Source organism: Torulaspora delbrueckii, chromosome 7, assembly GCF_000243375.1.
Source record: "Torulaspora delbrueckii CBS 1146 chromosome 7, complete genome".
NCBI classification, from domain to species: Eukaryota; Fungi; Ascomycota; class Saccharomycetes; order Saccharomycetales; family Saccharomycetaceae; genus Torulaspora; species Torulaspora delbrueckii.
The window spans coordinates 132,538-144,573 of NC_016507.1; the positions used below are offsets into that span (position 1 = coordinate 132,538).

General features: G+C 41.7%; 6 protein-coding genes across 6 annotated transcripts; 4 read left to right on the plus strand and 2 right to left on the minus strand.

Annotated features, from left to right (window-relative positions):
* Window positions 1-121: 121 nt before the first annotated feature.
* Window positions 122-1,579, plus strand: HAS1 (ATP-dependent RNA helicase HAS1; the record flags this gene model as incomplete). Its single annotated transcript, XM_003682595.1, has 1 exon — window positions 122-1,579. The coding sequence occupies one exon, from the start codon at window positions 122-124 to the stop codon at window positions 1,577-1,579; it is 1,458 nt and encodes a 485-aa protein (XP_003682643.1).
* A 267-nt stretch (window positions 1,580-1,846) lies between these two features.
* On the plus strand, window positions 1,847-4,099 carry MES1 (methionine--tRNA ligase MES1; the record flags this gene model as incomplete). Its single annotated transcript, XM_003682596.1, has 1 exon — window positions 1,847-4,099. One exon carries the CDS (start codon window positions 1,847-1,849, stop codon window positions 4,097-4,099), a length of 2,253 nt encoding a protein of 750 aa, XP_003682644.1.
* A 272-nt stretch (window positions 4,100-4,371) lies between these two features.
* Window positions 4,372-5,163, plus strand: BUD32 (serine/threonine protein kinase BUD32; the record flags this gene model as incomplete). The annotated part of the gene is made up of 1 exon (XM_003682597.1): window positions 4,372-5,163. The coding sequence occupies one exon, from the start codon at window positions 4,372-4,374 to the stop codon at window positions 5,161-5,163; it is 792 nt and encodes a 263-aa protein (XP_003682645.1).
* Window positions 5,164-5,246: 83 nt separating this feature from the next.
* ABZ2 (aminodeoxychorismate lyase ABZ2) lies at window positions 5,247-6,410 on the minus strand (the record flags this gene model as incomplete). The annotated part of the gene is made up of 1 exon (XM_003682598.1): window positions 5,247-6,410. One exon carries the CDS (start codon window positions 6,408-6,410, stop codon window positions 5,247-5,249), a length of 1,164 nt encoding a protein of 387 aa, XP_003682646.1.
* A 135-nt stretch (window positions 6,411-6,545) lies between these two features.
* On the plus strand, window positions 6,546-8,939 carry APL6 (AP-3 complex subunit beta; the record flags this gene model as incomplete). The annotated part of the gene is made up of 1 exon (XM_003682599.1): window positions 6,546-8,939. One exon carries the CDS (start codon window positions 6,546-6,548, stop codon window positions 8,937-8,939), a length of 2,394 nt encoding a protein of 797 aa, XP_003682647.1.
* Window positions 8,940-8,979: 40 nt separating this feature from the next.
* On the minus strand, window positions 8,980-11,862 carry HSH155 (U2 snRNP complex subunit HSH155; the record flags this gene model as incomplete). The annotated part of the gene is made up of 1 exon (XM_003682600.1): window positions 8,980-11,862. One exon carries the CDS (start codon window positions 11,860-11,862, stop codon window positions 8,980-8,982), a length of 2,883 nt encoding a protein of 960 aa, XP_003682648.1.
* Between the last annotated feature and the right edge of the window lie 174 nt (window positions 11,863-12,036).

The window sequence follows — 12,036 nt, forward strand, 5'->3', positions numbered from 1 at the left end:
AAAAAAATTTTCAAAGGCGATGAGCTGCGATGAGATGAAAAATTGGTGATATATGGACAATTGAAGGCTTTGAGAAGTGGATTCAGAGGTTCTTGAGAGATCCAGTTAGGTGATATTAAGCATGAGTGAGAGTAGGAAACGTAGTGCTGAAGAAGAGAGTATGGAAAATGATGATGTGGTTGAGGAATTCAGTGGGTTAAACCTTTCTGACGCTACGATGAAGGCTGTTGAGAAGATGGGGTTTAGTAGTATGACTCCTGTACAAGCTAGGACTATTCCTCCGCTTTTGGCGGGCCGGGATGTGCTTGGAGCAGCAAAGACTGGGTCTGGTAAGACTTTGGCGTTCTTGATTCCTGCCATTGAAAGGTTACATTCGTTGAAATTCAAGCCAAGAAATGGTACGGGTGTGATTGTTATTACTCCTACTAGGGAACTAGCTTTGCAAATTTTTGGAGTTGCCCGTGAATTGATGGAGTTCCATTCTCAGACATACGGGATCGTTATTGGAGGTGCGAACCGGAGACAAGAAGCAGACAAGTTGGCCAAAGGTGTTAACATGTTGATTGCTACACCTGGTCGTCTGTTGGATCATTTGCAGAATACCAAGGGATTTGTATTCAAGAATTTGAAAGCTTTAGTGATCGATGAGGCGGACCGGATCTTGGAGATCGGGTTCGAGGATGAGATGAGACAAATTATCAAGATTTTACCCAACGACGATAGGCAGTCGATGTTATTTTCCGCAACGCAGACCACGAAGGTCGAGGATCTGGCTAGAATCTCGTTGAGACCAGGCCCATTGTTCATCAATGTCGTTTCGGAGAAGGATAACTCAACGGCAGATGGGTTGGAACAAGGCTATGTCGTTTGTGATAGTGACAAGAGATTCTTATTACTGTTCTCTTTCCTCAAGAGAAACCAAAAGAAGAAAGTCATCGTATTTTTGTCGTCTTGTAACTCTGTGAAATACTACGCAGAGTTGCTCAACTACATCGATTTGCCCGTATTGGAATTACACGGTAAGCAGAAGCAACAAAAAAGAACAAACACTTTCTTCGAATTTTGTAATGCAGAGAGGGGGATTCTGATCTGTACCGATGTCGCTGCAAGAGGTCTAGATATCCCAGCGGTCGATTGGATCATTCAATTCGATCCTCCTGATGATCCAAGAGATTACATTCACAGAGTTGGTAGAACTGCTAGAGGTACCAAGGGTAAAGGTAAGTCGCTTATGTTCTTAACGCCAAGTGAACTCGGGTTCCTAAGATATCTAAAAGCCGCCAAGGTTCCTTTAAATGAATACGAGTTCCCAACTAACAAGATTGCCAACGTTCAATCTCAATTGGAGAAACTGATCAAATCTAACTACTACTTGCATCAAACCGCTAAGGATGGTTACAGATCATATTTACAAGCATACGCATCGCATTCTTTGAAAACTGTTTACCAGATAGATAAATTGGACCTCGCCAAGGTTGCGAAGTCCTATGGTTTCCCAGTACCTCCAAAGGTCAACATCACGATAGGAGCTAGCGGTAAGACCCCACAGGTCAAGAAGCGTAAAATAAATAAAAATTGAGGAAACTGTGGGTTATATAATTCAAGATAAAGTGTAAAGTATTCAACCATGAAAATTATCGAAAATTAGCAAAAGTTTTTGGCTATCCGCCATGCTTATTCTCACGGTTCATAAGAAGTTATGATGCTCAATACTCATTTATTCTTGCTTTATTCTTTGTCTTGTAGAGCTTGAAAATTTTTCGTCTTATACGCATCGAAAGTCAAAACTATTAATTTAGACATCGAGTTGATCAGTTAGAAAAACAGCACCAGATCCTCCATCGATATGTCAGTGCAAATAGCCTTTGATAAGGTAAAAGGAAGACAACAAGCTCTTTCCCTTTCCAACAATTTAAAAATAACTCTGGCTCTTGAATATGCTTCTAAAGATTTCAAGATTGCAGTTAATGAAGAGTTGGAGGGCCCACAGTTGATCAATGGCGATAATTTACGTCTAATTGACACTGATGCTATACTGAGATATATCTTGAACGATTTTGAAGGTCAAAGAAGCGATGAATACCACTATGCTTTGTCATCACTAGAGAGCTTGTTCCAAAAGAATGACATTCCAGAACAGCATGTCGAAGCATGTGTTTCTAAATCACTGGACAACTACTTGTTATCATTGGAAGAACCCTTATCGGCTACCAGATTGATCACTTTTGCAAATACTTACGCTTTGAGACCAGAATTGGTGCAAAAGAAGTTCTCTGAATTGCCAAAGAAAATCACTGATGCTCTACAAGCTTGTAAGAAACTTTCACCACGCAGCTCAGAAGATTTCAAGAGAACTGGCGCAGTCAATGTGACCAATGACTACAAGGTCAAAGAACAAGACAAAGAAATCCTGCCAAAGGAGAATGAAAGGAATGTTTTGATCACATCTGCTTTACCATATGTAAACAACGTTCCACATTTGGGTAATATTGTTGGTAGTGTCTTGTCCGCTGATATTTTTGCTCGTTACTGTAAGGCAAGAAACTACAACACCTTGTTTATCTGTGGTACTGACGAATATGGTACTGCCACTGAGACTAAAGCTCTAGAAGAAGGCGTCAGTCCCCGTGAACTATGTGACAAGTACCACAAGATTCATAGCGACGTCTACAAGTGGTTCCAAATTGGTTTTGATTATTTCGGTAGAACTACAACAAACCAACAAACTGAGATTGCTCAAGAAATCTTTACAAAATTGAACAACAATGGTTACCTAGAAGAGCAAACCATGAAACAATTGTTCTGTCCTGTTCACAAGTCCTTCTTGGCTGACAGATTTGTCGAGGGTGTTTGTCCAAAATGTCACTACGAGGACGCTAGAGGCGACCAATGTGACAAATGTGGTGGCTTGCTGGATCCATTCGAACTAATTAATCCGCGTTGTAAGCTGGATAATGCTACTCCAGAAATCAGGTTCTCCGACCATGTTTTCTTGTCGTTGGATAAGCTTGAAGGAAGTGTCGCTGACTGGGTCAAGAAATCATCCGTGGAAGGTAACTGGTCAAAGAATTCAAAGACTATCACCAACGCTTGGTTGAAGGATGGTCTTAAGCCACGTTGTATCACAAGAGATCTTATCTGGGGTACGCCTGTCCCATTGGAGAAGTACAGTGACAAAGTTCTTTACGTTTGGTTCGATGCTACTATCGGATACCCTTCCATCACAGCGAACTATACCAAGAAATGGGAGCAGTGGTGGAGAAACCCAGATCATGTCAAACTATATCAGTTCATGGGTAAGGACAACGTTCCTTTCCATACGGTCATTTTCCCTGGTTCGCAACTAGGTACTGGTGACAAATGGACTATGCTGCATCACTTAAATACCACTGAATACTTGCAATACGAAGGCGGGAAATTCTCTAAAAGTAGAGGCGTTGGTGTTTTTGGTAACAACGCACAGGATTCAGGTGTCTCTCCAAGCGTGTGGAGATACTATTTAGCAGCTGTGAGACCTGAGAGCAGTGATTCCCACTTCTCTTGGGACGATTTCGTCGCTAGAAACAACAGTGAGTTACTGGCCAACCTCGGTAACCTAGTTAATAGACTGGTGAAGTTTGTCAACGCAAAATATAATGGTGTGGTTCCAAACTATAACATCAAGAACCTTGCCAACTTCCCAACTTTGAAGAAAGACATTGACGAGATCTTGAGCAGCTACATTGACGAAATGGAACTGGGCCACGAAAGGCGTGGTTTGGAAATCGCCATGTCATTAAGTGCTCGTGGTAACCTATTCCTACAAGAAAACAAGCTGGACAACACCTTGTTCTCTGAGCACCCTGACAAGGCAGACGCCGTCGTTGGTGTTGGTCTAAACATTGTCTACGCCGTCGCATCAGTCGTTGGCCCTTTCATTCCTGAGACTGCTGAGAAGATTTACAAGATGTTGAATGCTCCAGCTCTAAAGATTGACAACGAGTTCCACTTGGCCATTTTGGGTGGTCACAACATCAGCAAGGCAGAATACTTGTTCCAGCGTATTGATGAAAAGCAGATTGAACAATGGAGACAGAAGTATGGTGGTAAACAAACCTAATGCCCTTGCAACTCATGATAAACACTATAATATAGATTTTTTTCTCTTTCGATTTGTACACAAGATGATGAAATATGACTAATCTCAAAATTCTACGTTAACCTATAGCTATAGCTGTAAGAATCAATACTCATTTGACCTCTTTCAGAAGCTTTTTACATCTTTTGTCACTTTTATAAAATTAAGTGCTTTTATGAAGCAGAAGTTCGAAGACATGATATCGTCGGCCGATTATAAAACTTTCAAAGGTAAACAGTGGGAAGACCTTCAAGATGTCTCAGGATATCGTGAAAAAGATTTCAAGCTGTTTAGGTCCTAATATCCCAATTGAATCGGTTGCACAGGGTGCAGAGGCCGTGGTATTCAGCACCACTGTCCATCCATACCACCCCAATGCCGGTACCGACAAAAAATACATAGTCAAGTACAGACCACCCAAACGGTATAGGCATCCTTCTATTGATCAAGCATTGACTAAACGTAGGACTTTAGGTGAGTCACGTCTGTTATCCAAATTATATCTAATCGAGGGCCTGAACGTTCCAAAACTGATAGCCTGTGATCCATACAATGGCTGTATATGGCTCGAGTTTTTAGGACAAGAGTTGCCAAATGGCAATGGTTTCAGCAATCTGAAGAATTTCCTATGGATGTATGCATCGAAAGGCTACAATCCTCATGATAATGTTGTTAAAGAGACTCTACATGCTGTTGGGCAGCAAATCGGATTATTACATTGGAATGACTACTGTCACGGAGATCTGACCAGTTCCAACATAGTACTTGGTAAAGTAAAAGATGGTTGGAAAGCGTATTTGATTGATTTTGGTTTAAGCTCGACCTCCAATTTAGTAGAGGACAAAGGCGTTGATCTGTACGTGTTAGAAAGAGCAATCATGAGTACACATTCCTCCTATGCTGATGACTACAATGCATGGCTACTTGAGGGGTTCTCTCAAGTTTATCAGAGTCAAGGTTCAAAAGGTGAGACCAAATTGAAGGAAGTTCTGAATAGATTCAATGAGGTAAGGCTTCGCGGTAGGAAGAGGAGTATGATTGGATAATTTGATTTCTAAGAATTTGTAAAGCTAATGAATCTTATTTTAAAGCCTTTCTAATAGTGCCTTTGACGCATCCCATGACACCATTAAATAAAAATAACTGAATCTCCCTCCTTTAAATCTCTAACGTCTATGGGATATTCGTCGATCAGTCCCTGCTTCAACAAATAATATCTCATGGTTCCACACAGGCAACCGCTAGCTAGAGGAGATGTAATGAACCTGAACTTGTTCGGATCATCCTCCTTGTACTTGATAATTGCTACACTTGTTATGGATCCCTCCATCAATTGGTATGCATCATTAAACACAAGAATCTCATTTCGAGCACTTTGTCCATAACTGGAAGCCATCTCGTTAAGTCTCTCCCTCGCTGCGCCATAATGATCTCGATAAGTCGTCTTGAATGTAGTGAATGGAGATACGGTCATTGGCTTGGTATCTACAAACACATTCCAAACTGCTGGCGCATTCGGCAGAAATCCGCCAAGGATCGTATTAATGAAATAGGATGAAGTCGATGGAAACTGAAAATAACTAGGAGGCCTCACCAATGGATGCGCCTCTACTCTCATTCTCCCGCTTTTCGATATCAGTACCCTCATCTTGTAAGAAGCACTTTCATTGAGAAGCAGAGGCATTTTCTCTTCGATGCTAGAGACTTCATGGTGCTCTGGTAGAGCTTCAATCAACTTTTCTAGAAGCAGCTTCATAGGTATATGTGTTCCCCATTTAAAAAATTCCAAGCTGAAATTTAGCCTCTTATAATGCTCTCCAAGCAGCAGGAATCGATTGTAGAATACAGGGTATAAGTCAGCATGGTCGCAACTACTTTCCGGGGGTGAAGATCTCTCTGTAGCTTCACTTCTGTTTAAAAATGACATTAAAGAATCATCATAATCACCAAAAGACGACGAACTTTCTCTTATGGTATCAAATAAGCTATCTAAACCTTGGTTTTCGCAAGTGGTTGGATGTTCTTGTGAGAATAGGTCTTCGCATTGGTCGTAATCAAGCAATCGAAGTCGTGAGTCAATCTCACAAAGGTGGCTACTGTGCTCACCATTCGGAAGATCTAGGAAGACATTTGTGAAGCATGGGTCGTATCTAATGGTCGAAAGGATCTCAAACTCATCACCATCAACAGCTGGATTAAAGTACCTCTCAATGATCTCCTTCTGGAGCACATCCATCACCTTTTGTTGTGATGCTGTCAATTCCTTCATTCCGGTTCTTCTTTTAAAGCCCATTAATATTCAGGGTCTTGGTTGTATTATTTGTCTGGTTGTTGTATCTGTAAGGGCTCCTTTTGATATTATTTCGGCTGCGATGGCTCTTTAAGATTCAAATAAATTAACAACGAGCCCAGGACAAAATAGGTCAGAATGGTTGACTCTATTAGTCGTATCACTTCGGCACTGGAATCAGCACGCGTGATAACCTTAGAGGCAGCAGCCGTGGCCTCCTCCAAGCTGAGTGAGTCATCATATACACACTACTCGCAGGGCATTGCACCAGAACAACTAAGAGATTTGCTGAGCTCAAGAAACCCAAGGGAGGTCAAGGATGGACTGAGAAGACTGATAGCCGTGATAGCTTCTGGTGATAACTCGATTGATGCCGAGTCGTATTTTGCAGATGTGGTAAAGAACATCATCTTCAATGATGCCAAGGTCAAGATGCTGGTATGTATATACTTGCAAAGATTTGCTGAAAGAGATACGAATCTAGCTTTGTTATCCATCAATTCTCTGCAGAAGACTCTCTCTGATGGAAATCCTGACACTAGGTCGCTCTCGATAAAAGCACTTTCAGATATAAAGGTCCCATCTCTGTATCCGATTGTGTTACACACACTGAAAAAGGCTGTCTCAGATCCTTCTGCAACTGTTAGAAATGAAGTGTCTTATGCTGTCCTCAAGCTTTTCATTGCGCAGAATGAAGATATTGAAGATGAGCTAATTGTATTGTTGAAAGACTTATTATCAGATGCAGACCCGCAAGTCATCTCGTCAGCTGTTTTAGTGCTGAAAGAATGCTTTCCCGAGAAATTGGAACTGCTAAGTGGCCATTTTCGCTACTTTTGCAATGTTTTGCATGAATTGGATTCTTGGTCTCAGGTGGCACTAATACCTCTAATGATAAATTACACCAAAAAATTCATACCTCGTCCCACTGTTGTTGACACGTCTAGCCAGGAATCTATAACACTGCCGGATAGATACAATGAGATCAAGTTTCCTGTTTACGATGTAATGAACCATCCCGACTTGGACCTCTTCTTTAGATCACTCGAAAAACTGGTTTACTCATCTAATGCAGCTGTTATAGTGGCTTCTTCTAATGCCTTTCTGCAGTTGGCAACTCCAGTGCAATTTAAGAAGTCCCGCTTTCCACAAGCCTTAATGAGAGTCGTCTCATTTTCTGCCAATAGAGGTATTCAGATATCGGTGCTCCAGACTGTCTTATTACTCTCCTCTGTGGACTCTACATTATTCTCACCCTATATCAAAAAATTCTTCGTTTTACCATCTGATTGTCCAACAGTTGGTTCTCTAAAGATGAAGATTCTCTCTTTTTTGATTAATGAATCTAATGTCAAGATGATTGTGAAAGAGCTGAAATATATCATATCAGCTTCTGGTATGCCAGCGCTAGTGATTGCGGCCACAAACTCGCTAGCAGAGTGCGCCAAACTGTCTCCTGGATGGGAGGCACATATAATAAAAGATTTGGTCTCTCACATGGAAGTTGACAAACTTCCATCTTCCGTCTTGGGTTCCTACGTTGACGTTATAAGAGCCTTAGTACAGAGATCACCTCAGCGACACTTGTCAAGCATCATGAAACTAGCAGAAGTGCTTGAAACAAGGAAGTCTTTAGATGACAAAGCAAAAGCAGGTATTGTTTGGTTGTTTGGCGAAATCGCAGGCTTTGAGTACAAGATATGTCCCGACGTTTTGAGAAAATTGGTTCCCGGCTTTGCATACGAAGGACCAGAAACCAGACGCCAAATTCTGTTACTTTCTGCAAAATTACTATCCTACGATATCGACAACTCTAAAGTGGAGGGCTCAGATGAACAGTATGATTTTGATAACTCCAGGATTGCTCAAATTTACAAATACGTGCTTTACCTGGCCGAATTTGACGAAGAATTCGATATAAGGGATAGAGCTCGTACAATTTCATCGCTATTTGAGTCTGGTAAACATGAGATTGCCAGCCTGCTTTTCCAGGCACCAAAACCAACCCCAAGGGTGGCATTAGCTTTGAACGATTTGAATGAAGAAGAGATTGATGAAGGCCAATGCGATTTTAGCACTTTCCGACTTGACAGTAGTGTCTTAGCTCATCATAAAATGATCCCATGGAACAGCAAAGAAGAGGAGACATCAGAATACGTAGAGATTCCAGCAACGTTGAAGGACTACTCTCGATACAAAAAAAGCTTTTCTTCAGAGGCTCCAAACAGAGCAGGTTCAAGATCATTTGCCTCATCTTTGGAACCTGCTACTCCATCATCTAACATTTCTAGTACTGGAGTCACGTCAAGGCAGGGCAAAAAGTACCGTTTGCAAACTTTGGATGAGTTCTTCTCGGATATTCCTACAACATCCAATGCATCTCGAAAGAAGAAAATCGTTCTTCAAGAAGAAAGCACTAGCGAAGAAGATGATAGCGATGAGGCTGAACCTTCTGACGAATATCAAGAGGATGACAGTGATGAAACCAGTACTTCTTCTTTATCATCTTCATCCGCCACGGATCTTGTATAAATAATATTATTAAACAAGCGAAAAATATTATTGTTCCTATTTACAATACAATATCTAGCTCAGGTATGCTGCTCGCCTCATGACCTATGGCAGGATAGTTGGGCACTAGCGAGTCTGCATGCTGAACGTAGATACTATTGTAAAGTCTCCAAAATGCTACGCGAACATGCTTCGCTGGATGAAATAATCCTGCCCAAACATAATTCGAAGCTACACTCGGACCTGTTGCAAAGCTGAGTGCCTCTAGACCCTCGAGGATACGTGAAATTACATGCGGCGAGGTCTCGAAAATATTTGGAATTAGTAAATTGAGAAAATGAATGAAAGCGTCTTCGCAACCAGATCCTGAGCAGTTCAACGCCAGATGTTTTATCACATTTGCAGCAGTTTGTCGATGAACCAAGTCTCGATCTGTCAGAGCATCCTCCACTAACGGAGCAACGAGGTAAATATAATCTTGGGACATATCTCCAATGTATTCGAACATAAAAGCTAGGGCTTTTAATATACCGTTTTGAACATTTGTCTCTGGAGTCTTATACTCATTCATCATAGCGGGCAAAGCAGTGTATGGCCCGCATGATTTCGCAACGATACCGATGGCAATAGCTGAACAAACTCGAAGCTGACGCTCTTGTACCTTCAAATTATTCAGCAAAGCAACTAGAACGTCTTGCGGCCCGATTGCTCGAGCAATAGAGCCAAACGTCTCATTGGCCACCCTTCGAGTGGCCTTGTTGGGACTTTTCAAGAGCTCTAGCAACTCAAAGCATATTCTCATCCATTCCTTAGGCGCCACGTATTCGGGTGCTAAGCTTGCAATGCGACCTATCAGCTCTATAATGTTAATTTCCACCTTTCTATGCCTATTTCGCAGTATTGGAGTCAAAGTAGGAACGATTTGATTAATTGGTGGTTGAAGCTTTGATAAATTTGAGCACATCACAGCACTTGACATTGCGCTCAAAATAGATCCCAAGACCTCTGGATAAACTTCGCCCAATGATTCGTATAGGATAATTGATAGCTTGTTGAGCATCTCCAATTCTCCACAATTCTTTATCACAGGTATAAGAATGGCGCATAGATCTGCTGCATGTTCACGAACTAACGGTGATTTATGTTTGAGATGGTTGAGGATAATACTAATGATTGGAGAGAGAAAAGGTTTCATTCTTTTATCCAAAGCAGTGGCCACAATCCCGAACCCTCTAAAAATACCGCTGTCATGATTCGTCTGTTCCTGGAATGCAATAAGTAAGGCATCTATTAGTCGGATTTCCAGTCTCTCATCGAGGTCAGCGATTCCCAGCAAGGCAACCACTTTGCTAACTGCATGTACCGCCATGGTTCTGAAAGGTTCAGCTTCATCTCGAAGTGGCGTTAAGAGATTTTCTATAATGAAAGGAGCACCGACCTTTTCCGAAAGTATTGTGGTAGTATAGGTGACCAGTTTATTCAACTGGCGATCTAGTGCTGTACGTCTCACCCAAAAATATTTAAAGAAGTTAGGAGCAACCTCTTGCCGTAGATATTTGGGAGTAACACCTTCTGTCTTACAGCATTTTTGCAGTACCATTAACACTGCTTTCTTCATTTCGTCATCTGGTGAGTCGAATTCCCGATTGACCACTCTCATAATTTCCTCTGTATAATAACCGGCATATTCTGCGTCCATGAGTGGAATTAAATTCCCTAATGCTCTCAAGAAACTAGCCAGAACTTTGCCTCTATGTGTTCTCATGCCTCTCCATAGAGGTTCCAGCACGATGTTAAAAGACTCGATACCATATGGATAAGACATTTGGGCCAACGTGGCAATAGTGTTGGCAGCTATCGTACGAATAGGAGTATGCTCGTCGGTCAGCCCATCTTTGACACATTCCATGAGGCCCTGTAAATGCGGTAGAATATCTCGCTTCAACAGGAGACCAATCTGAAGGATTATCTTCAACCCTGTGTGACGTGCTCTCCAAGACTTTTTGGAATGAGAAACAGCATTTAGAAAAGGTATTAAATTTGGAACTCCAAGAGCTTTCGCGACAACAGCCATCGCTCTAGATGTGGTATTTCGCACATATTCATCCTCGCTGTCGATATCAGGACGCATTGTGGCCAGCATACCAACCAATCCAGCAGCATGGGCCAACGTAGTGATAATTTCTCTCCCTGTTTCACGAGCAATTGGGTCCTCATCGATCAATAGTGGTGATATGACCATGAGTATCTGATGTGTATATGGGCCAACGCTGCTTCCCAACATATAGAGAACCCGCCCAATCACCTTAATCATTAGATGCCGTTCTTGATCTTCCAAAGTCTGGTCAATAAGTATTGGTAAGAGCCGGTCAAATATCAATTGCGGCCCGAAATCATTACACTTCTCTTGCAAGCCTTTCATGGCTCTCTTTCTTGAAGCAGTATTTCCATTCTTGATTCGCAAAAGTAGTGAAACAAGTGTTCTCTCCTTCTGTTCTTCTTTAGTTAGATCCTCAATTGGTTTATCCTGCAAAGCTAGAGCAAAATGCTTTTGGTCTGATGGTTTAAGGAACCTGACATTATTCGAGCCCGGGAATTCCATCAACGTTCCCTCCAGGTCCCGGTTCATTTGTCTAGTTTTTTCTGGTATCTGGTAGCTCTGGACATCCCATCTAGATCTCTTTACCACTACTTGAGAATCCGAATCGTTCACTTCCAGAGGCCTTTTTCCATCCTGTGGTCCATTCCCTGTTATTTCACGATCCAAACGACGTTTATGGTACTCATCTTCTTTAGCATAAGAGCTTTTCTTACTCATTCGTTGCATCAACTGATCTTCTTGCTCATTTTTGGATGCCTCTTCTCTAATACTAACCTTCAAATCATGGGAGATCGAGTACTGGCCACCTAACTGGCGTTTGTAATCCATTTCCAAGCCCATCATGGTATAAGATGGAGTTTGGAGAGGTCTAGTACGGTTTTTTGAAGATCACTTTTTATGTTGTTAAACGCTTCAAAGTAAGGTGATTTTATTGATAGATTTCACGCAGAGAAGTTTAGAATCTAAATCGAACTAATAGAAACTACAGCTTTAGCCTCCGAAAATCTTAACAGAGGT